The 25,171-nt window shown below is 42.2% G+C and overlaps 2 protein-coding genes and 3 long non-coding RNA genes across 8 annotated transcripts; 2 read left to right on the forward strand and 3 right to left on the reverse strand.

The window, feature by feature from the left end:
- The first annotated feature begins 1,324 nt into the window (after nucleotides 1-1,324).
- Nucleotides 1,325-3,035, forward strand: LOC125906440 (uncharacterized protein K02A2.6-like). The gene has a single exon (XM_049605245.1). The coding sequence runs from the start codon at nucleotides 1,358-1,360 to the stop codon at nucleotides 2,753-2,755; it is 1,398 nt and encodes a 465-aa protein (XP_049461202.1). The 5' UTR covers nucleotides 1,325-1,357; the 3' UTR covers nucleotides 2,756-3,035.
- Nucleotides 3,027-9,210, reverse strand: LOC125906442 (uncharacterized). The gene is made up of 2 exons (XM_049605247.1): nucleotides 8,348-9,210; nucleotides 3,027-8,259 (listed from the first exon to the last, which is right to left on the reverse strand). Exon 2 carries the CDS (start codon nucleotides 4,400-4,402, stop codon nucleotides 3,119-3,121), a length of 1,284 nt encoding a protein of 427 aa, XP_049461204.1. The 5' UTR covers nucleotides 4,403-8,259; nucleotides 8,348-9,210; the 3' UTR covers nucleotides 3,027-3,118.
- A 171-nt stretch (nucleotides 9,211-9,381) lies between these two features.
- LOC120950666 (uncharacterized) lies at nucleotides 9,382-10,061 on the forward strand. 2 transcript variants are annotated; one of them, XR_005751141.2, is made up of 3 exons: nucleotides 9,382-9,495; nucleotides 9,567-9,664; nucleotides 9,751-10,061. It is a non-coding gene; the product is annotated as an uncharacterized LOC120950666 (long non-coding RNA). The 2 variants fall into 2 exon arrangements; XR_005751140.2 differs by having other exon boundaries at nucleotides 9,383-9,495; nucleotides 9,561-9,664.
- Nucleotides 10,062-10,597: 536 nt separating this feature from the next.
- LOC125906461 (uncharacterized) lies at nucleotides 10,598-12,310 on the reverse strand. 2 transcript variants are annotated; one of them, XR_007451825.1, is made up of 4 exons: nucleotides 12,002-12,310; nucleotides 11,838-11,935; nucleotides 10,952-11,759; nucleotides 10,598-10,873 (listed from the first exon to the last, which is right to left on the reverse strand). It is a non-coding gene; the product is annotated as an uncharacterized LOC125906461 (long non-coding RNA). The 2 variants fall into 2 exon arrangements; XR_007451824.1 differs by having other exon boundaries at nucleotides 11,838-12,310.
- A 6,126-nt stretch (nucleotides 12,311-18,436) lies between these two features.
- Nucleotides 18,437-24,826, reverse strand: LOC120959747 (uncharacterized). Of its 2 annotated transcripts, XR_007451830.1 has the most exons (4): nucleotides 24,147-24,826; nucleotides 23,954-24,056; nucleotides 23,224-23,875; nucleotides 18,437-23,137 (listed from the first exon to the last, which is right to left on the reverse strand). It is a non-coding gene; the product is annotated as an uncharacterized LOC120959747 (long non-coding RNA). The 2 variants fall into 2 exon arrangements; XR_007451829.1 differs by lacking the exon at nucleotides 24,147-24,826 and having other exon boundaries at nucleotides 23,954-24,140.
- Nucleotides 24,827-25,171: the final 345 nt, after the last annotated feature.

The following is a 25,171-nucleotide window of genomic DNA, read 5'->3' on the forward strand; positions in this document are numbered from 1 at the left end:
CGAACTTGATAGACTGGAGCGGCTCAATATCATCACACCAGTCCAGCACTCCGAGTGGGCAGCACCGATTGTAGTGGTACGCAAGTCGAATGGACAACTGAGAATATGCGGAGACTATTCGACGGGACTCAACGCATCACTCCACCCCCATGACTATCCGCTGCCACTGCCACAGGACATCTACACCAAACTGGGTAACTCGACAATTTTTAGCCAAATTGACTTATCTGATGCTTTCTTACAGGTCCCCATTGCCGAGCAAAGTCGCCGCTTGCTCACCATAAACACGCATAAAGGGTTGTACCTGTATAATCGCCTGCCACCAGGGATTAAAGTAGCACCAGGCGCATTTCAGCAGCTTATGGACCAAATGCTTGCTGGAATGGAACGTGTCGCGAGTTACATGGACGACGTTATCGTTGGTGGACGAACACAGCGGGAACACGACGACGTACTAAACGAAACCCTGAGACGCATTCAGGAGTATGGTTTCACCATCCGCCCGGAGAAATGTTCGTTCAACAAACGCCAAGTTCGCTACCTTGGTCACATCCTCGATAACCACGGCATTCGTCCAGACCCAGCCAAAATAGCTGCGATAAAAGATCTTTCAGCGCCAACCGACGTTAGTGGTGTACGTTCCTTTCTTGGCGCCGTTAACTATTATGGAAGATTCATCCCGAATATGCGCAAGCTTCGATACCCGTTGGACAACCTACTGAAAGAAGGCAGTTCGTTTAAGTGGTCCCCTGAATGCCAAAAAGCCTTCGAGCAGTTCAAAAGTATCCTTTCATCGGAACTGCTCCTGACGCACTACGATCCAAGGCGTGAGATCGTTGTATCCGCGGACGCGTCATCCGTCGGATTAGGCGCAACAATCGGTCACAAGTTCCCCGATGGAACTTTTAAAGTTGTGCAGCATGCGTCCCGTGCACTTACAAAGGCAGAGAAAAACTACAGCCAGATAGATCGGGAAGGCTTGGCAATTATCTTCGCTGTGACGAAATTCCATAATTTTATATTTGGACGGCATTTTACTCTACAAACGGACCACAAGCCACTTTTGAGAATTTTCGGCAGCAAGAAAGGCATCCCCGTTTACACCGCCAATCGCTTGCAGAGATTCGCGCTCACCTTACAGCTGTATGATTTCGACATCAATTACGTATCGACCGACAATTTTGGGAACGCCGACATCCTTTCGCGACTGATTCGAAATCACGAAAAGTTAGAGGAGGATTACGTGATTGCTAGCATCGGCCTAGAGGAGGATATACGATCAGTCGTCGTTAACTCATTGAGTTCAGTTGCATTAAATGCAACGGATGTCGCATCGGCTACTAAATCCGATCCCATTATGAGCAAAATCATACAGTTTGTACGACAAGACTGGCCACGTAACAGTACGTTCAGCGGTGAGCTGGCATGCTTCTACGCTAGGAAGGAAGCTTTATCAGAGATGGGAGGCTGTCTCTTATTCGGGGAGAGAGTCATCATACCAAAGGCTCTCCGGCAACGATGCCTGCGTCAACTACATCACGGCCATCCAGGTGTACAAAGGATGAAGTCGATCGCACGAAGCTACGTCTACTGGCCGAAGATAGACACTGATATCGCTGAACTTGTAGCATCTTGTAACGCTTGTGCATCCGCAGCGAAATCACCCCCACACGCTAGCCCGGTACCATGGCCTGAGATAACTGCACCGTGGCAACGTATCCACATCGATTATGCTGGCCCCATCGACGGTTTCTCCTACTTAATCGTAGTCGATGCTTTCTCTAAATGGCCAGAAGTAATAAGGACTGCCAGCACAACTTCCAAAGCGACCATACGAATCCTTAATACCATGTTTGCGCGATACGGTATGCCAGTAACCCTTGTTAGCGATAATGGTCGCCAATTCATCAGTTCCGAATTTGAGGATTTTTGTATTTGTAACGGCATAGAGCACCTCACATCCGCCCCGTTCCACCCTCAGTCTAACGGGCAAGCGGAACGCTTCGTGGATACATTCAAGCGCGCCATAACCAAAATCACGAGCGATGGAACTGCGATAGAAGATGCACTTGACACGTTTTTACAAACATATCGCGCCACGCCAAATCCTCAAGTGCCAAATAACGAAGCGCCAGCGACAGTAATGTTCGGACGACAAATTCGCACTTGTTTAGAGCTTATACGCCCTGTGCCTAAACCGCAAGAAACCAATAACGATGAGCAACGACGCAATTTCGTCCCAAATGATCTAGTCTTCGCAAAGATTTACTCGCAAAACGGATGGAAATGGAAGCCAGGAAGAATATTGCGGAAATGCGGCAATGTAATGTACCGTGTTATGACTGAGGACCATAAGATTATACGAAGCCATATCAACCAACTACGTCGTCGGGTCCCTTCTAACCAGCAAGCCAGTAAGCGTGATCAACACCTTTTGCCGCTACATATTCTCTTGGATGAGTGGAACCTTACGCCTCCGTCGTCGTCACCTGATTCATCGTCATCATCGTCCTCATCGTCTCCATCGTCATCGTCGTTGTCGCCACCGTCCGATTCAGCTCCGTGTAATCTATCACCGTCGTCTGCTGAATCATCATCTTACAGGACCGTGTCCCAATCATCAGCATCACCACCTCCTGAACGTGATTGCATCCCTGAAGAGTCGCATCGAGGAGCACAGCCGGTACCACCACCACGCCGCTCTTTTAGAGATAGAAAAGCACCGCGTTGGTTCGACCCGTACCTGCTGTATTAAAAGAAGGGAGATGTTGTGGGAACGCAGCCTCAGCAGCGCCAGCTGCTCGACGTCGACATTCGCCTGTCGACTATTGAAGCACGATCGTGTTGAGTGCCTGAGTGTTCCCGTATTGGCGAACAAGGACCGGAGCCGCATGAGAGTTGATACCGAGCGCTCAAGGGCAACGGACGGTTGCACACCCACACACCAGTATTCGCGTATCGTCCTATGTATTATTTTACCGTGTTTCCTATTAAGTTTTAAATAAAGTGTAAGAATCACAACAACTAGTCTTAGATCATTCAGTTTTTTACGCAAGCCTCGAACATTTTGGTAGTACATCGGTAGGTATGTTGTTGTTGTGTTGTTGATATTCAATTGCTATTCATCTGACGGACCAGCTTCCGCAGAATCACCAGTCCGTTTAGTGTTAACTCGTCGCGGTCTTTTTTTAGGAGCGGCTAAGCATTCTGGAGGAGATCTGGTAGGTGTAGTGGTGACAAGCATTCGCTCGTTGAGATCCTGCTGTGGTTCAGTTGTAAACAAACCTGCATCTGTAGTGGTCATAGCAGGAGAGGAAATCGGACCAGGCTGCGAGTGCATATCTGTAGTGGTGGTTGATATCGGAGCGCTTATTCCGGACCGTGAGAGTGGATTGTGATAGCTGTCTACAGCGAGAGTGGTAGGGTGATCGTGTGCGAGTTGATGTATCGAGTTAGTATCGATGACGGCGCGTGTTTTGGGATTATTATTGTTGTTGTTCCGGTAGTCACGAAACTCTCGGTATGTTAGAGCGGAGGGCCATGTCTCAGGTGATAGAGCCTTACTGCGTAAAGTGGCCGGTATGCCCACTTTGAATGAGATGAATGAGAGTGTACTAGTGTTAGCGCCGAATTTCGTCAGGCGGTGAACAAACACATCCCGCTTGTCAAGCGCTAAACGTACTTGCACCATATGAGAAATTTTCTCAGTGGTAACTGATGGGGCGAAACGTGTAAAGAATAGCCACATACGCGTATCAGTGTGTGGAATGATATCCAGTGTATCTGAAGCAAGCGGTGATCCCGATTCTCTTAGTAGTGGTGTTTGCGGGTTGTTAAGTGGTGTTTTGTTGATGTAGGATGACGGTTTGATTGCACTTACACTAAGTGAGGCCACCAAAGATGGGAACTGTGTTTGTGTTGGTGTAATAGTATCGGGAATATTGTTAACTACTGAGTTAAACCATTCGGGGTATGATGTTGCTGGATTGCGATGAATGGGTTGTTGAGTGGGTAAATCGGTAGAGGTGTGTGATGAAAGCAAACAGGAACGCATCTCATCCTTCAGCGCTTCGAGGAGATCGCATTTAATAACAGCAGTGATTTGTTTTGGCAGCTCACTATGGAGGCTCGCTTTAAGGTCGGCAATGCTGGACGATAAGTCGACAGTGGTGTGGGTGTAAGGGGTAGAGGACCTAAGCACAGCCGAACGCGGATCTCTATGAAACTTTACACAAGCCTTACATGCCCAAAAAAGTTGTGCACAGGACTCTATAATAGCGGACAGTTCCTCAGAGAGTCCACTGCATGTGAAATGAAACTCGGCATTGCACCAACCCTGGCATTTCACAATTCGATCAGCAGGTACGATGTCGTTAGCACAAGCGGCGCAGATACCGGCCATTGTAAAATGGTACTGAAATAGTTGAAATGGGGTATTGATTGTAGAGCAGGAAAAATGATTGTAGGTGATTGCAGATGAGCAATTTGACTGTTAATGGAAACTAGGTCTTGAGGCTGGCAGCACAAGCAAGCAGGTTGCGTTAGAGATAAGTTTTCACTGAATAATTTTATAAAATATCGGAGCGCAAAGAATCTTCGACCAGTCACTATGACGTTTGACGTTTGATATTGATGTACGCGATATTATTATCTCGGTAGATACTGTACTACGTGCTCTGCAGCAGGTCAAAACCTCATACAACCCTGTACCCGATGGTATTCCTACGGAAATATCCTTACCAAATGCCACGAATTTTTAGCAGAGCCTCTGTCTCAAATCTACCAACTCTCTTTTGCATAAAGTACTGTACGCACGGCCTGCAAATCCTCTGTGATGTTTCCGGTGTACAAAAAAGGGGATAAAAACTCTGCTGAGAACTACCGCGGTATAACCACTTTGCCTTCTTGTGCCAAGGTGTATGAGATCGTCATACAAAACTCGCTAATGTATCACTGTCGTTCTTATATTTCTACACGCCAGCATGGTTTCTTTCCTCGACGCAATGTTACCACAAACCTGGTGAAATTCGTCTCCAACTGTCACGCAGCCTTTACTTCCGGAGCTCATATGGATGCAGTATACATCTTAAGGCTGCGTTTGATCGTGTGAACCATCGCTTGCTGTTGGCTAAGCTCGCCCGGATCGGTCTCTCTACTCCGCTGGTGAAATGGTTCAGGTCCTATATCTCTGAACGTAGCTACTACGTACAAATCGATGGTGTCTCCTCTAACGTTATCGAGAGTTCCTCTGGCGTTCCTTAGGGCAGCAACTTGGGACCACTGCTGTTCTCGCTTTTTATTAACGACGTCACACTGGCCATTACGGAAGCAGATTGTCTGCTTTATGCGGATGATGTTAGGCTGTTTCGTATAGTACGGAACACTTCCGACTCTCTTTCTCTGCAAGGATCGATTGATGTTTTCTCTGACTGGTGTAACAAATACGACCTGCTAATTTCTGTTGATAAGTGTACGTCAATGTCGTTCTTTAGAATAGCTAGTCCGATAAGATATAACTATAGCATATCAGGGACACAACTACCGCGGTGCAATACGGTCAGGGATTTAGGTGTCACCCTGGATCGCAAACTAGATTTCCGACAACATTACTGTGATATTTTAGACAAAGCTAACAAAATGCTAGGATTTATTCGTCGCCATTCGAGAGAACTCAATGACCCACACTGCCTGTTAACTCTGTATAAGTCCTATGTTCGTTCCATCCTCGAGTTTAGTTCTACAGTTTGGTGTCCGTTCTCTAGTGTTTGGTCCAATAGGATAGAAGCTGTTTGTTCCCGCTGGACAAAGGACACATCTGGGAGGTTTGACGCATGTTTTGGCAAAATGCCCTGTTTCACCGCATCGCAGACAGCAGTCGGTCCTATCTGGGCCTTTGCAATCGCGAGAGAAATGGCCCGTCTCCCAGCATTTGAGACACCTCCTGTTCGGTATTTGTATTTTCACCGGGCAGATTGACCATCCAATCTGAATCTTGCCACTAGCGTTGCTAGTTTCGTCGGGAGCTTCACTGAAGCAGTCTGCATTCCGTTGAAGGATTTGGTCATCTTGGTCTTGAAAGTTACCCCGTCAAGCTCGGTGAACATATTCCGAAGATCTTTTTCAACGTCGCTGGTCTGCGTCTCTGCGGCGATGTATCGAATTTCCACCGTTTCCATTTGGCCTAAGGTCTTTACTGTCCCATTGCCGCCAATGGAATTCTGTACCACCTTTGCGTAGTCGACTCCATAATCATCTTCGCTTTTGCCCAGTGTGTGTGTCTGTGTGTTTAAGTATGTAAGAACACATGTGTGAATCCTCTTGTGGGATAAGCGAACTACAAAAAGATGATAATAAAGAGTGTGAAACTAGGCTGCCACAACCAAATAACGAGAGTGAATACTCATTTCTATCCGAAAAACAGGGAAAGAGAGTGATGACATGCGAGAGAGAATAAAACTAGAAACACGAGAGAGGGCCACACGAAGCGCTGTCGGATTTTTTCGCCATCGCGCACATCCCAGTCCGCAAAAGCCGAAGTTGTGTATGGGATCGTGTCGTACACATCCCAAGTAGCAACCGAAGCTTTTTTCTCCCAGTTTCAACCCCCTCATGTCCACAAACTGCCTTCGCTTACTATTCCTATCCCGTTTCTACATTCCACAACGTTTGTTGCGTTCTCGCTCATCAGGGTGTTAGTCAATTCTCTCTTGCCACACGAAGAGAATTCTCCTGCACACTTCGTGTGTTGGATTCTACCCATCCCTGTTGAACACACGTCATTTTCTTCCATCGCACTCATCAGGGTGTTTGCTCTTTTGCATCCAAGCCAAAGAGCGACTTCAGTGTGCTCTGAACCGTGGATGTGAGAGTGTGTGTTTGTGTGCTGCGTGAACTATTTTTCCTGCGTGAAACACTTTCCATACTGCGCCATCCGCGGTGTTCTTTCTGCTTCATCGGAGGACGAATTTTTATCATCTAATTGTTTGGGTAAGTGTCCTTTTCTAAGTGTCTAGTGCTATGTGACATTTATTCTAATTCTAATATTATTCTAATACGCAATGTTTTGCACATTACAAGTTTCAGATGTGTGCTGCTACCGCTAGCTGTTCCTCAAACTACTTAAAAAGTGTGACACTATGTGCACAGGCGTTCAAGTTTCAATTGATCCTCAAGCACAAAGGTAAGTTTGTCACATCTTTAAATGAAGTGTAATCTTTTTAACAAAATGTGTCTATTAATTGTGTATTTTCATCAACAGCCTTCATACAACACCGCGGTTGAGGCGCACCAAATCTGATGACATCTTTCCTGAACCAAGCAGGCTGAACACGCGCACCACCACGGGCTCCAGCGCGGTGTGAAGAGGGAAGAAGAAAAGACAGAATTGGAAACAGCCGCACCAGGCTTCCAACCACCGTGTGTGTGTGTGTATGTAAGTATGTGAGAACACATGTGTGAATCCTCTTATGGGAACTGCAAAAAGAAGAGAATAAAGAATGTGAAGCAGCTAGACTGCCGCAACCAAATCAAGAGAGTGAATTCTCATTTCAATCCGAAAAACTGGGAGAGAATGATGACATGCGAGAGAGAATAAAACTAGAAACACGAGAGAGGGCACACGAAGCGCTTTCGGGTTTTTTTCGCCTTCGCGCACATTTTGCTTTATGCGCGCGAAAAAGTGAGCCTTGATCAGCGCGGCTCCCATACAAAGGCCTTCGGCTTTGCTATCTGGGATACCCAGCCAACAATTTCCGAAGGCGCCCCGTGTAAAAAATTTTTACTTTAAGCTTTCCTTAAGTTTTTACACTAGCAGCAGCTAAAGTAAAAACTTTCAGCACGGCACAAACCGACGCACACATTCAAATGCTTGGATTGCTGGTCCTGCTTACGCATACATTTGTATTTATCCCTCCCCTTATATTTTCGGATTGCTGGTTGTAGTAGTGACGCTTTTTCTTTTTGCTTTATGCACACTTTCGCATGCTATTTATTGGTGTTACTCTTTCCACATGCGTTTTGGCACACTCACACTCTGTATACGGCAGGATGCTTCACCCCTTCCAAATGCTGCGGTTGCTTTCTGTTACCCTTCCTCTCGTTCTTCCTTCTACCCTCTGCGCTAGGATATCCTCGACTGGTGCTGCGCGTGTTCAGCCGGCGCCTGTCTGGAAATGACGTCACGGACTGGTGCTGCGCATGTTTAGCCGTATCCTAGGCGTCATTGAAGTGCGCTCTTCTACGAAAGAGCTGTAATGAAATCTGTTGATGAAAATTAACCAATAATTAATCCATAATTTTTATAACAAACTAAACAATATTTTGCACATAGGATTATAGAAACGCTTACCTTTATATTTTAAAACCGGACACCGTTTTCCTTCCGTCGATCGTTTTGCGGGATGTTGGCAACCGTCGATTAACATGCGCGTGCACTGTAACTTTTTAGACGACAAGTGTTAGTTGAATGTATCCATTGAAGCACACACGAGGATAAGAAACTTACCTTAGAAATACAAGGATAAATCATTCCATAATTGAAGAAGAAGGAACACGGCACAAAACGTAAACGAGCAAAGTACGGGACACAAGAAATCACACATCACTCCAACACATCCTTCCACAGTGAAAGTTCTGGACAGACTGAGGATGCCTAACACCCGGATGAGCGCGATAGCAGAAAAATCATGGGAGATCGAGAGAGATGTGTAGTCTCGGTTTAGCGGAATACGCATGCAGATGCATGCGTGTGTGTCACTCGAAGGATATCGGTTTCCCCTTCTCCCGTTTTTCGTTCATAGGCCACACGATCGGCGTTGTGCCGTTCAAAACCTAGAGAAAAAAGACATGCTCTCTCGCTTTGGCACACAGGAAAGTTATCCAATAGCTTCGGTTTTGCTGGTTGGGTATGGCCCCACTTACGTACCCACTTGCAGTAGAAGTGTAAATATGGTTTCACGCACACATAGACACATTCGACCCGAACGATCGCGTTCACACATACTATAACGCTCCGATTTATTCTGCATCTCACGCATACCAATGTGTTTGCTCCACCCCCTTTTCGGATTCCCAAGTAGCAGAGCCGAAGTTTTTCAGAGATTTTTCTGTGTGCCAAAGCGAGATGCCCTGTCTTCTCTCTCTAGATTTTGGACAGCAAACCGCTGCGCGTGTAGAGGTGTGTGCGTGTGACGAAAAACGATGGATGAAAAACGCGAGGAGCGGGGTCCGAAGTCTTTCGTTGGTCACACACACATGCATCTACCGTTGGATTGCGCTACATCGAGTCTACCCATCTCTCTCGATCTACCATGATTTTTTCTGCTATCGCACTCATCTGGGAGATAGGCATCCTCAGTCTGCCCAGAACTTTCGTTGTGGAAGGATGTGCGGGAGTGATGTGCGATTTCTTGTGTCCCCAACTATCCTTGTTTACGTTTTGCGCAGTGTTGCTCCTTATTCCATTGTGGAATGATTTATCCTAGCTAACTTGTTGAGGTAAGTTTCTTGATCTCATATGTGCTTCAATGTACTAATTTAACTAATGCTTATCGTCTTCAAAGTTACAGGTGCATGCGCCATTCATCAACGCCTACCTGTTGGCATCATCAACAATCTTTATAGTAGGTGACGGAAAGAAATTGTTTTCCAGTTTTAAAATATTAAGGTAAGTGTTGCTCTCATCATATACGTAAAACTATCCAAAGTAATACGTACTACATGCATTAATTATTGGTTCATTTTTATTGACAGCGTTCAGCACAACTCAGCCACAAAACAACGCACTGGATTGCGCTAAGAACCTGTCGAAACGCGCGCAGCCCCCGGGAGCGGTAGGAGAAAGGAAGAACGAGAGGAGAAAAAACTAAAGCCAGCGCGCAGCTCTGATGGTACCCCGTACGCGGTAAGAAGAAAAAAGATCGAGAGGAGGAAGAACGGTAAATTTGGAAGGGGGAGACCGTTCTGCCGTCTCCACAGTGTGAGTATGCCAAAGCACGTGTTGGAAGGGAAAGAAAAAGTGTGGAATAAACCGCATGCGAATGTGTGCATACAGCAAAAGTAAACATGTGTGCCTCATCATTTCTATAAGCACCCAAGGACGCAAAAACCGACGGCGGCCTGTGTAATCTAAGCTCTCTACAAAGCTCTCAGCGAAGCTCTCGTCTGCAGTCTTGTCGAGAACTTCACCACATGCGCCCGAATCATCCGTCACGCACACATCTAAACGTTCTGGTTTCTACAGCCGCTCACGCATACCAATGTGTTTGCTCCACCCCCTTTTTCGGATTGCTTATAGAAATGATGAGGCTGTTCACATTTGCTTCATGCACACATTCGCATGCTGTTTATTGAATAATATCTCTCTCCCTTCCTACCCAAGGACGCAAAAACCGACGGCGGCCTGTGTAATCTGGGCTCCCTACAAAGCTCTCCACAAAGCTCTCGTTTGCAGGCTTGTCGAGAGCTTCGCCACAGGCGCCCGAACCATCCGTCACGCACACATCTAAACGTTCTGGTTTCTTCAGCCGCTCACGCATACCAATGTGTTTGCTCCACCCCCTTTTTCGGATTGCTTATAGAAATGATGAGGCTGTTCACATTTGCTTTATGCACACATTCGCATGCTGTTTATTGAATAATATCCCTCTCCCTTCCCACATGTGTTTTGGCATACTCCCGCTGTGTAGACGGCAGAACGCTTTCCCCCTTCCAAATTTACCGTTCTTCCTCCTCTCGTTCTTCCTTCCTCCTACTGCGCTCGGGGTACCATCCGTGCTGCGCGTGTTCAGCTGGCTTGAGTTTAGTGATGACGTCATGAACAGGAGCTGCGCGTGTTGAACCGGCTTCTGTTAAGTAATGACGTCCTCACCGGGGGCTGAATGAAGCAATAATGAATGTATGTAGTATGTATTACTATGGAGAGTTTAGCGCTTGGGATTAGATCAAAACTTACCTTAATATTTTAAAACTGGAAAACGTTTTCTTTCCGTCGCTCCTTTGAAGATTGTTGACGACGCCAGCAGGTAGTCGTTGATAAATAGCGCACACACCTGTAACTTTTTAGACGCCAAGGGTTAGTTGAATGTACCTGCACAAGCACACAGCAAGAATCTTACCTCAACAATTTGCTAGGATAAATCATTCCATTACTGAGGAAGAAGGAACACGGCACAAAACGTAAATGAACAAAGTACGTCGCACAATAAATCGCACCTCACTTCAGTACATCCTTCCATAGGGAAAGTTCTGGACAGACTGAGGATGCCTAACACCCGGATGAGCGCGATAGCAGAAAAATCATGTTGGATCGAGAGAGATGGGTAGACTCGGTCCAGCGTTATCCGCTGGTAAATGCATGTGTGTGTGACGAACGAAAGACTTCAAACCCCGCTTGCCCCGTATTTCATCCATAATTTTTCGTCACACGCACACACCTCTACACGGGCGGCGGTTTGCCGTCCAAAATCTAGAGAGAGAAGACAGGGCCTCTCGCTTTGGCACACAGAAAAACCTCTCAACAACTTCGGCTCTGCTACTTGGGTACATGTGTTTTGGCATACTCCCGCTGTGTAGACGGCAGAACGCTTTCCCCCTTCCAAATTTACCGTTCTTCCTCCTCTCGTTCTTCCTTTCTCCTGCCGCGCTCGGGGTACCATCCGTGCTGCGCGTGCTCAGCTGGCTTCATTTTAGTGATGACGTCATGAACAGGAGCTGCGCGTGTTGAACCGGCTTCTGTTAAGTAATGACGTCCTCACCGGGGGCTGAGTGAAGCAATAATGAATGTAAGTAGTATGTATTACTATGAAGAGTTTAGCGCAGAGGATTAGATAAAAACTTACCTTAATATTTTAAAACTGGAAAACGTTTTCTTTCCGTCGCTCACTTTGAAGATTGATGACGAGGCTAGCAGGTAGTCGTTGATAAATAGCGCACACACCTGTAACTTTTTAGACGCCAAGGGTTAGTTGAATGTACCTGCACAAGCACACAGCAAGAAACTTACCTCAACAATTTGCTAGGATAAATCATTCCATTACTGAGGAAGAAGAACACGGCACAAAACGTAAATGAGCAAAGTATGTCGCACAATAAATCGCACCTCACTTCAGTACATCCTTCCATAGGGAAAGTTCTGGACAGACTGAGGATGCCTAACACCCGGATGAGCGCGATAGCAGAAAAATCATGGTGTATCGAGAGAGATGGGTAGACTCGGTCCAGCGATATCCGCTGGTAAAGGCATGTGTGTGTGACGAACGAAAGACTTCAAACCCCGCTTCTCCCGTATTTCATCCATAATTTTTCGTCACACGCACACCTCTGCACGGGCGGCGGTTTGCCGTCCAAAATCTAGAGAGAGAAGACAGGGCCTCTCGCTTTGGCACACAGAAAAACCTCTCAACAACTTCGGCTCTGCTACTTGGGAAGGTTCGAGATGGGTTCGAGGGAGCTTATCGCTCGAACCCTTGCTCGACTTCGAGCGGAAGCGATGGCTCGAACCTTTCTTCGTGCAAAAAGCCGAAATTAGTTCGGGTTTCGAATGGGAAAGAAGCAAAACAACACACACACGCACACACACTGTGCAGTTTGATTTTGGGGCGTTCCTTTTTTTCGCGTTCGCCTTGGGGGGGCAAGGGCTAGGTGGGGTGGACGGCGGGTTAAGTCTGGAGCCGCTTGTGTTTTGTGGAATCCTCTTTGCTGCCTGTTTGCCTGTGAACTGATGGAGAGTTATTTTTGTATATGGATTAAAGGGTACTTACCGCCGGGTCTTGATCCAGCGTTGGTGATGGGAGAAATGTTTGAAACCAGACGGTCAAACAATTTAACCATTTATTACATCGCGCTTGGCAAGATTATTAATGGAATAAGAATGGATCTTTTCCATCGTTTGATTTTTTCTAGTATCACAGGCGCTAGCTTCCGCGAGTTAACCATCCTATGTGTATGTGACACACAACTATATTTACCAATAGCTATAGCCAAGCACCATATTCATATAAGATAAGCCGTACACTCATACATACAAGATAAGATTAGGATTAGAGTTGATAGGAATCAAACTAGGAGAAATAAAGACAGTTAGAATCTGGAACTCAAAGCGTTCGCATCATTTGATCCAAAAATATATTAACTGGCGCCCGAATAGGTTTTATGTGTGTGAGGGAAGAGTATAAGTGCATATAAAGTATAAAAAAATCCTACACGTGAAGCTAAACACTTCCATCGAGTGGTTGAAGGAGCCACTAATTATTTGCACCAAGCGAGAACTGGGACACTGTGGATTTCACCCGATTGATTGCTGAGGCCCCTAGTACGGAAAAAAGGACCATCCTCTGCAAGCTGCCTAGCTTTCCCCCGAAGACATCATACTGTGACAAATTTTGTTTGGTAAGTAGGAAGTAAAAATGACTACGGAGACAAATGTGCCGAACATTTATGAGCTTGGAAAAGTTCCCGATTTTGTAAAAGATCTTCGAGAATTCGATGGTCGACATACAGAGCTAATGAACTGGATAGCAGATGTGGAAGAAATTTTAACTCTGTGTGTGAGTTGCAAAATATCGCAGCTGCTAGGTACTTTAGTTCACAGAACAATAAGAAGAAAGATTGTCGGTGAGGCAGCTGAAGTATTAAATACGAATAATATTTCCACAGATTGGAAAGAAATAAAAGAAGTACTTCTCTTACATTACGGTGATAAAAGAGATTTTTTCACGTTAGATTTCGAATTATCTACCATGCGGAAAAGTAACGGTGAAAGTTTAACCGCATACTATGGGAGAGTAAAAGAGACGTTAGCACTTATAATTGCACATGTACAAACTAATGAAAAGTATCGAGAACATGCACCAATACATACGCAATTTTTCAACGAAAAAGCACTGCATTCGTTTATACGGTGTGGAAAAAGCGACTTACTCGACTTAAGTATGCAAAGAAAACGGCTTAAAATGCTTCGACTCGGCTTCTTTAATGAAAGTACTCAAAATTAAATGAATAGAAAAACTGCGTTGATCTCGCTTTATTTGCCTTAATCCGGCTTAGTTTTTTCTTTATTTAATTTAAGGGTACTGGTCGTGCGATTAAAAAAAATCCGTGTCTCTTTCCTTCGCTTATTTTGTCGCTACTGCCTTCGTGTCTTTTTTATTCGTGTCGTGGCGGCCCTCTAGCGTTCGGTTCTGCGGTCCGTCGCAGGCGGCCGTCTAGCGCTTGGTTCCATCCGTCTTGTCGGGCGGCTTGTGATGGTTGTCTGGCTGTCAAGGCTGTTTTGACAACATACGGGGACTAGATAAGCCATTGTCTTTCATCCTAAAAACATCTGCTCCAGCAAATTTAAGTAAAGCTTATCAGTTGTGTTAGGAATATTACAGCACAGATTTACGTTTCGCTAGAATGTTTGAACCACGCGGCCAAGCCGATTTCAACCAAAAACCGGTTCCGAAGCCTCGTGGTAGTTTCAATCCAATGCCCTATCCAAGAGCTAGCACAAGCTTCGTGCCATCCACAGCATCCCACCGCGTACCGAATACAACACACACGATAAAAAGTAATCTTTATCAGACACCAACACCGATGGAAGTGGATGGTAGTATCAAATACGATAACGGTTCACACTCTAGACGCTTCACACAACAAACATATCCCAGAGTACCATCTACACAAGTGAAGGATTTTAAGCGACAGGCGAATACTGTACATGACGACATGGACAGAAAAATAAATAATACAGGTTTAGAAAGTGATTACCAACACCAACAAAGTGAATACGAAGCGGGTCATGATCACAATTTGGACGGCTCTTTATATCAGAACCATTTTTTAGAGTGGGATCCCAAATGGTAAAACCTATTTTACCATTTGTTAAATTAAAAACTAATATTGGAGAATTTCCTTTCCTAATTGATACAGGAGCCAATGTAAGCCTTATAGATCCAAATTTGGCGAATTCTTGTAAAATAGGAAAACCGTATGATTTATGTGACAGAAATATTGCTAGTGCTAGTGGGAAATTTATTACATCATCAGCGATAGATATTAATTTTTTTATTCCGAAAATAGATCAAATATGCACAATTCTTTTGCATTCTTTTCATTCTTTCTTTTTTGGAATAATTGGTACAGATATTCTTAAACGTTTACATGCTGTAATAGATTGAGAAACAGACAATTTAATACTAAATAAAATTCTCAGGTCTTACATATTCCACTTTTTTCTTACTCATCTTCTAAAACTACATTAAATCCAATATTTAGATTGGAACATTTAAATTGTAACGAACAAGCGAAGCTTAAAAAGATACTGGATGCAAACAATTCAGAATTCCAAGAGCCGAAACTACAACTAACATGCTCAACAAGAGTAGAATGTGCTATCAATACTAACGATGATGTATCAATACATCAAAAAGTATATCTATACCCAGCGGCCTATACACAAGAGGTCAATAATCAAATCAAAACCCTTTTAGATAACGGTATTATAAGACCGTCTCACTCCGCGTGGACAGCTCCTGTGTGGATAGTCCCGAAAAAAAATAGATGCATCGTGAGAAAAAAAAATTCGTATGGTTGTTGACTACCGAAAGCTTAACCAGAAAACAATTGCCGATCGATATCCAATGCCAGAAATAAATTACGTAATTGATCAGCTTAAGGGGCATCAATACTTCACCACATTGGACCTGGCATCAGGATTTTACCAAATTCGCATGAGACCATGTGATATTGAAAAATCTGCATTTTCAATTAATAATGGTAAGTACGAGTTCTTACGAATGCCTTTTGGGCTGAAAAATGGCCCAGCAATTTTTCAGAGAGTAATCGATGATGTACTTCGTAGTGAAATTGGCAAAACATGCTATGTGTATATGGATGATGTTATTGTATTTGGTAAAAGTTTTGAAGAACATTTAAACAATTTAAACAATATTTTACAATTATTAAACAACGCTAATTTAAAAGTACAGATCGAAAAATCAGAATTTCTACACGATAAAATCGAATTTTTAGGTTATATTATAACTTCTGAAGGCATTAAACCGAATTATAAAAAAATAGAAGCAATAAGCAGATACCCAAACCTTCCAACATAAAAGAATTGCGTGGATTTTTAGGAATGATGGGATATTATAGAAGATTTATCAAAGATTTTGCTAGAATAGCTAAACCGCTAACAAATTTATTAAGGGGTGACGAAAATAAGGCTTCAAAAAAGAAAACAGATTTATCTATTGCTGAAAAAGCATGTTTTCAAAAACTCAAAAGCATTATATCATCAAAAGATATTCTTATCTATCCGGATTACAGTAAACCTTTCTTACTTACAACTGACGCTTCTGACATAGCAATAGGTGCCGTATTATCACAAGGTCAGATTGGCAAAGATAGACCAATTCATTTTGCCTCCAGATCATTGTCAAAGACAGAGGAAAAATATTCTGTTCCCGAAAAGGGAATGTTGGCAATATTTTGTGCTCTCAAAATATTCCGTAACTATCTGTATGGTACTAAGTTTACAGTTTTGACAGATCACCAACCATTAACATTTGCCTTATCCGCAAAAAATACTAATGCCAAATTGAAACGTTGGAAATCGTACCTAGAGGAGCATGATTTTGAAATCGCTTACAAGCCAGGAAACACTAATGTTGTGGCGGATGCTTTGAGCAGAAATGTATGTTCTTTGACTGGTACTCAACACTCGGCTGAAACATCGGATGATTTTTTTATAATCAGTACAGAAACACCGCTAAATGCTTTCAAACATCAGGTGATAATTAAAAACGGTTGTGATAATGTGCAACGAAGACAGATATTTTCATCGCATAACCGAATAACAATATCATTGAACGACACTAATGAAATTTCTTTATTACAGGTTCTTAAGAAGTATTTCGACCCATCACAAATAAATGGGTTATTTACATCCGAAGCGATAATGGGAAAAATGCAAGAAGTATGTAGGAAGTATTTTGGTAATACAAATTTATTGAAAATTAGATACACTCAAAAATTAGTTCGAGACATAGAGGACGAAGAAGAACAATGGCAAATTGCTAAAACAGAGCATGTTCGAGCTCATAGATGTGCAGAAGAAAATACACAGCAAATTCTTCGAAAGTTTTATTTTCCCAAAATAAGAGCAAAATCGAAACAAATAGCAAAAGAATGCCAAACTTGCCATGAAAATAAGTACAATCGAAAACCAATTGACTATCCTATTCAAAAAACTCCAATACCATCAAACCCGTTTGAAATAGCTCATATTGATATACTGTTTCTTGAAAATAATTACTTTCTAACTTACATAGATAAATTCTCCAAATTTGCCCAAATTAAATTAATTGAATCTAGAGCAACTATCGACATTTTACCAGCAGTAAAGGAATTAACAAACAAAATTCTTTGCGCCCAAAACCTTGGTGATGGACGGAGAAAAATCTTTTGCTCTAGAGAATTGGAATTATTTTATAAAGCATACAACATAGAAACATATGTAACGGCTACGGGAAGAAGTGAAATGAATGGTATCATCGAAAGATTTCATTCAACGTTATTAGAAATCTATAGAATAACAAAAAAAAGAAAATCCAACATTTTGTACACCAGATCTTGTCGAACTTTCCGTACAAAAATATAACAGTTCAATCCATTCAGTAACCAAACATACTCCTATTGAAGTTATCTTGCCTTCAGTAAGATCGTCTGAGATAATTAATAATGTACACAAAAATCTGATCCAGAAACTATCTCAAGATCTAGTTTTCACAACAAAAATAAAAAATCAGTCCCAATAGACATAAATAATGACACTTACGAAAAAACTAGAGCATGACTTAAACATAAACCAAGGTACAAAAAGAAAAATATTATGAACATAAACAATAGTACAGTTCTATTAGAAGGTAATAGAAAAGTTCATAAAAATGACCTTAAAATTAGATAAAAAATTAAAAGAACTCAAAAAAAAGATTTATCAACGTTCTTTATAAATTTAAATTGAATTCTTTACTTAATTGATTGATTAATCAACTTAATTTTAATTGATACTCATACTTAATTGTTACTACTTTTTTCTCTCTTTACATTATTCTATTTCTTATATGTTAAATTTATGTATGTGTTGTCTATGTGTGTTGTCCAAAAAATCAGATGTGTTAGGCACTATTTAATAATGTTAGTATATATATATATATATATATATATATATATATATATATATATATATATATATATATATATATATATATATATATTTTTTTTTTTTTTTTTTTTTTTATATCTACATATATATTGTGGTTAGTTAAAGATTAGTTTTGATTCTTTTGATAGCAAAGGAAAGCAAAGGATTCATAACGAGAACCACAAGAACACCTGAACTGTTTCTCTTTTCATTCTTTTTTAAGATAAAATAGATAATAGAATAGAGTAGGTAAAATTTAAAATAATTCAAATGTGCCAAGTTTTACTTAAGACAACATAAATGCATTTCTTAAACAAAGAATAGATATAAACATGCTAGATTATTTCCACTTATGCTAAAAAGAAGGAATGATAATAATAACGTAGATAATCAACGGCGAAATATGGCTTGTGCAATTCTTCTACATCTTAAACAAATGGATGTGTAGACAGTCTACATGTGTACATGCGTGTGTGTATTTATATATTAATGCTTAAGTATATTTATATATCTATACACATCGAAATATGTGGACATGTGGGTTCTACACATGTATATTTGTGTTAATAGTGGTTTTGCATACTGAGAATGGTTATACTAGAAAGTGAAAAAAAAATGGGCTGTACAATTTTAAGTGATGAGGAGCTACAATCTGTTCAGATTTCGAGATTCGTTATGTTCTCCAATTTGTCGCAAAGGAATTCAAAGATCCGTTACGATCTTTTGATGCGAAAGAGGCCAACGACAAAGATCTGTCAGGAAAAAGGAACTAAGTCTTATAATCACTTGCGATCGGTAAAGGTCCTTGTGAAAAGTCCATTTTGGATTATACGAACATGAACAACATGAACAACATACCATCCATTGACAGAAATGTCAGGTGTTTCGAATGAAACAAAGGATACAAAAATATCCAAGCATGAATGTTGTTCTAATACTATGAAATGTTCCGCAAGCAGTATCACTAAAAGACGAGGACGTCTTTTCTTGTTGGCCCGGGAGTAGTTAACCATCCTATGTGTATGTGACACACCACTATATTTACCAATAGCTATAGCCAAGCACCATATTCATATAAGATAAGCCGTACACTCATACATACAAGATAAGGTTAGGATTAGAGTTGATAGGAATCAAACTAGGAGAAATAAAGACAGTTAGAATCTGGAACTCAAAGCGTTCGCATCATTTGATCCAAAAATATATTAACTCGCGCAATGAACAGATACCCGCTTACTGCTGAACATTTCAAATACAGGCGTCCCCCGAGTTACGACCCCCTCGAGTTACGACGATTCGCAGATACGACGATTTTGATTTTGACAGTGAAAAATTGTCATCGAGAAGAAATTGATGTATATTTTTGAATTTCTGAGCTGATAATCGTTACACACAAATTTCTAAAGATTCCACAACTACCCGATATTAAATATCTATATCGTGTAAACGACTTTTTGTGTAAAATTAATACATTATCGAACATTTTTTTAGATAAAAAACACGATATCATAGATTTCGACTCTTCAACTTCGGTTATAAAATTTACATTGACAGATATTCGACATACGACTTTTTCGACTTACGCCTTGCGTTGGAACTTTTTTTCGGTCCCAAATACAGTCGTATCTCGGGGGACACCTGTATGTGTGTTCGAAGAAAGCAACAGGTTTTTGATAAATATCTTTGAAACTATTCATCGTATCCAAAAACGATCTTCGAGAGCTAGATTCAGCAACTCAAAATATACTTAAAAAAAGTTTTTCGTTTTTTTGTTTTTTGTTTCATTACGGGTTCAGAAACTTTTTTTTAAATTGATAATATAGACAATCTTAGCAATGCGGCTTTTTAGCGCCGTTCCTATGAAAATATTATCTATAGAAACTTTCACGTGTATTTTAATGAAATATTTGAAAAGTGGTGTGCCTCGTAGTACTGTCGTCAACTCGTACGACTTAACAACATGCCCGTCATGGGTTCAATCCCCAAAAATAGACCGTGCCGCCATACGTAGGATTGACTATCCTGCTATGGTGGGAAATCAATTAGTCACTGAAAGCCAAGCTCAAAAGTGGTACAGGCAGGCCTTGACCGACAACGGTTGTTGAGCCAAAGAAGAAGAAGAAGATTTGAAAAGTGGGGAAAAATTTAGAAAATGGTGAAAACAATAACATAGTAAGCAAATATTGCAAAGAACATACAGTTTTTCATAATCATGAGCATGAATCCCAGCGCGCGAAAAAATAGCACACCCTTCCCTCAGCAGCGTTGGTATTGGACTGATAAAACCATGGAGAATTGTTCGGGTCCCTCAACTGAACGAGAAAACCCCGCTGCTTCCCATCTTCATCCATACATTCGCTCCGCGCACACACACATCTACACGCGCTGTGTTTGCAGCTGTAGAACTTGATGCAGAATGTATGCTTTCTCGCTCTGGCACAGAGTAAAAGGTTCGAGCGACTTCGGCTTTGTTTGGTGGGTTTATACGCGCGACTAAGTGTCAGCGCCTAAACGTATGGTCCAAAACAGCCAAAGTCATACAAAATCATGATAAGGTCTGCGCTTTTGCGTTCTGGCGCCCACCCAACCTTTACCGAGCCAACCCGAATAGTTGTGTTCGTTAAACATGTGTGCGTATCAGGTAGCAACATTTGTACTGCTTACCTGCCGTATGCCGCTGTGATACCGAGCGAGACGCATAGACAACGCGTCTGGAGGACATGTGTAGCCGTGAGGAAACTTTTCTGAGTCTCTTTAGCCTTGTCCTTGCCTTTAGATCCTGATGAGTGAAGCATGCATACCTTTCTGGTACGTTGGTGGTATATACCTTGTCTCTCTAATGATAATGGTGAAGATAGAATCGTATGCAATCGGCTCTGTATTCGGGCGTGGGCAGGCCCGTGGACGCCGTCTGTACGCTGACACCCAACCAGTAAAACCGAAGCTATTGGAAAACTTTCCTGTGTGTCAAAGCGAGAGAGCATGTCTTTTTTCACTAGATTTTGGATGGCACAACGCCGATCGTGTGGCCTGGCAAACAATCATGAACGAAAAACGGGAGAAGGAGAAACCGATATCCTTCGAGTGACACACACACATGCATCTGCATGTGGATTCCACTGAACCGAGACTCCCAGATAGCAAAGCCGAAGGCCTTTGTACGGAAGCCATCGCGCTGATCAAGGCTCACTTTTTCGCGCGCGTAAAGCAAAATGTGCGCGAAGGCGATAAAACCCCGAAAGCGCTTCGTGTCCTCTCTCGTGTTTCTAGTTTTATTCTCTCTCGCATGTCATCACTCTCTCCCAGTTTTTCGGATTGAAATGAGAATTCACTCTCTTAATTTGGTTGCGGCAGTCTAGCTGCTTCACACTCTTTATTCTCTTCTTTTTGCAGTTCCCACAAGAGGATTCACACATGTGTTCTCACATACTTACATACACACACACGGTGGTTGGAAGCCTGGTGCGGCTCCCGGATGACAATTTCAGCACGGAAAATCGGGTTGACATTTGATGCAAGTCGCTTTCCGTTCCGCTTTTCAGACGAAAGCGATCTCACTATGAGCAGCGTGCTGTGAGAAAAAAGGAAGGGGAAAATCAGTGCAATCATCGTCATGGTAGTCATGGCGAAAAAAAAAGGTATTCCCCTCTTTCACTTTTTCCACCGTTACCATCCCTAGTACACTCTGACTCTTCCTTTCTATTCAGTTCATCTGCTGACTTGTTGTACTGCCGTGGTTGGATTTGATCCGCAGTACATCAAGTCAGAACATCTCAATTAAACATGTAAACCATTGAAGGCTTCGAAATTTGGGTCGTTGGAAAGGCACTAGTAGACGCATCGAACCTTGGAGCAGAAATAGATCCACGCACAAGTGAAAATATTGACGATGATATCGTGTTGCCTTTGATGATTGCATGGTGTTCAAGAAACAACAAGGAATGATGAAGAGCAAACGATGGAGAGTGCAAGTAATGAATTTTGTTTTCGTGAATTGTGGAAACTAAATTTGATTCTTTTTGAATGGAAGCTGCTGATTTAGGATCCAAGCTAGACAAAGAAAAAGGATTTGAAGAAAATTAGGGGAAAATAGAATGTGTAAATCCTCCAAGTGCAAATTATGACTAAAGCAATTTCAATATGACTAGCAGTGGAAAAGCGGTGTACGCTCTCTAAGCATGGATGAATTTGAAAATAACGGAGGATGTAAGAACACTGCAAAACAGCACATGTTATGTACATGTGGCCAGCCGGCTCTGTCAATCAATTTACACTACAAACCATTAAAAGCACGTGATTTTATTCAGCTTTTTTAGGGTTCTTTGCCACGTGTAATATTCAAGCTTATAAGGCAGGCTTTTAGGCTTTAGGCCTTTCTGTGATTCATAGGAATATTTTAGAATTGTACATGCAGGTCAAAACTACAAAATACATCACGAATCAATACAATTATATTATTTTTTAAAGTAATTGATTAGATGTGTATTTCCTTCAGTTTTAATGTGTGTTTAGTTGTTTAAGCGTCGAACATCTGAGTCGGCCAGGGGCCCCAAAAATGGCACCTACCATCCGCTTACAAGCATAATTGCTACTCAATCCTTCTCTGGTTAGGATATTTGATACAATCCCCTGCTAGACGCTTCAACCAAGCCTCTACTTTTGTATGACCGCTTAGGGCCTCCATTCGTCTTAATCCGCCATTGCTAACAATCATGGCAATCCAAAACATGGCCTTTCATGAAATATTGGATGGTATTGCGGCCCAGTCGCACTCGTTTCCTTTGCCATTATTTTCGCTTTTTGTAGACCATTATTTTCCGTTTTAAATTCGACTCGATGCGTATTCTCTTTAAGTATTTTCAATCCATGTATTCCTCTTGATTTTCAACGTTAACGGTTATCGCACAACTGGGTATCTTCTTCATCGTTAAACGCTGCTTCATGTTTTGTTGATGCCTGTGACGGAGAAAGAATCATCCTCTGCAATTTAAAAACGTTTTCTAACATGGACAACAGCACTCTGTTGGGTGTTTTACACTTACCTAGAGGCTGTAAATCAACTATTAGTAAGGTAAAATGTTCATCATCTTCCCATGTTTGCCCTCACGTTTTCTTCAAAGCATCGTGTGTCCGGTACAATATTTCACTATATTTTAACTGATTTGGGATATTTGATATGCTCTTTCAACAAAAGAATCGAGAAATGTAGCCCGCGGTCAATTATTGCACGTTTTACAAATGTAAACAGTTCGTAGATGATCCAATGTTCTCAAACCACAACACAATGGCGGCTCGATGTGGGGAAGAAATTTTTACTCACTCCAAAATCCGACCTCATCATGATTTCATCATGTGAGCGGCTGTTGCCCGATCATCTCATTAGAGCAATCATCGGCGATAGATCTGCTCACCATACAAACAAAATCATCTCGCCTAAGCGAGGGGAAAAAACAAGCTTGCTCAGTATGCAGGAGGAAACGATGATAGCCTCTCAGTATGGGTTGAAGCAGCTGTCATTGAGCTCGCCATAGTGAGAGCAGGCTGGATTGTCATTTGGGCTGTTTCCAATTCTGTATTTTCTTCTTCCCTCTTCACACCGCGCTGGAGCCCGTGGTGGTGCGCGTGTTAAGCCTGCTTGGTTCAGGAAAGATGTCATCAGATTTGGCGCACCTCAACCGCGGTGTTGTATGAAGGCTGTTGATGAAAATACACAATTAATAGACACACTTTGTTAAAAAGATTACACTTCATTTAAAGATGTGACAAACTTACCTTTGTGCTTGAGGATCAATTGAAACTTGAACGCCTGTGCACACAGTGTCACACTTTTTAAGTAGTTTGAGGAACAGCTAGCGGTAGCAGCACACATCTGAAACTTGTAATGTGCAAAACATTGCATATTAGAATAATATTAGAATTAGAATAAATGTCACATAGCACTAGACACTTAGAAAAGGACACTTACCCAAACAATTAGATGATAAAAATTCGTCCTCCGATGAAGCAGAAAGAACACCGCGGATGGCGCAGTACGGGAAAGTGTTTCACGCAGGAAAAATAGTTCATGCAGCACACAAACACACACTCTCACATCCACGGTTCAGAGCACACTGAAGTCGCTCTTTGGCTTGGATGGAAAAGAGCAAACACCCTGATGAGTGCGATGGAAGAAAATGACGTATGTTCAACAGGGATGGGTAGAATCCAACACACGAAGTGTGCAGGATAATTTTCTTCGTGTGGCAAGAGAGAATTGACTAACACCCTGATGAGCGAGAACGCAACAAACGTTGTAGAATGTAGAAATGGGATAGGAATAGTGAGCGAAGGCAGTTTTTGGACATGAGGGGGTTGAAACTGGGAGAAACAGGCTTCGGTTGCTACTTGGGCTACTCATCTCTCTCGATCTCCCATGATTTTTCTGTTATCGCGCTCATCCGGGTGATAGGCATTCTCAGTCTGTCCAGAACTTTCACTGTCGAAGTGCTGGAGTAGTGCGTGATTTCTTGTGCCCCATATTTTGCGTCGTTTTGTGCCGTGTTCCTTCTTCTTCCATTATGGAATGATTTATCCTTGTAAATTTCTAAATTAAGATTCTTATCCTCGTATGTGCTTCAATGGGTACATTCAACTAACGCATGTCGTCTAAAATGTTACAGGTGTACGCGCATATTGATCGACGGTTACCTGCTGGTCTTGCCAACTTCCCGCAAAATGATCGACGGAAGGAAAATGGGGTCCGGTTTTAAAATGTGAAGGTAAGCGTTTCTATCCGATGTGCAAAATATTATTTAGTTTGTAAACCTCGAATTTTACTAATTTGAACTAAACGTTGAACTTATAAAAGGCACAAAATCGCAAGGCAGAAGAATTAACAGAAGGCTGAAGGTGTTGTCAGTACAACGATCCGTAAACGAATAATCTTTATTTTTGACATTCGGATTATCGCACAGTTGTCGCGGTGATGGTCATATTCCGATCCGGCACTAT

Source organism: Anopheles coluzzii, chromosome 2 (assembly GCF_943734685.1).
Source record: "Anopheles coluzzii chromosome 2, AcolN3, whole genome shotgun sequence".
Lineage (NCBI taxonomy): Eukaryota > Metazoa > Arthropoda > Insecta > Diptera > Culicidae > Anopheles > Anopheles coluzzii.

Coding starts and splice junctions, on each gene's coding strand:
- LOC125906440 (XM_049605245.1), top strand. CDS start 1,358: ATGAGCAAAATCATACAGTTTGTACGACAAGACTGGCCACGTAACAGT.
- LOC125906442 (XM_049605247.1), bottom strand. CDS start 4,402: ATGGCCGGTATCTGCGCCGCTTGTGCTAACGACATCGTACCTGCTGAT.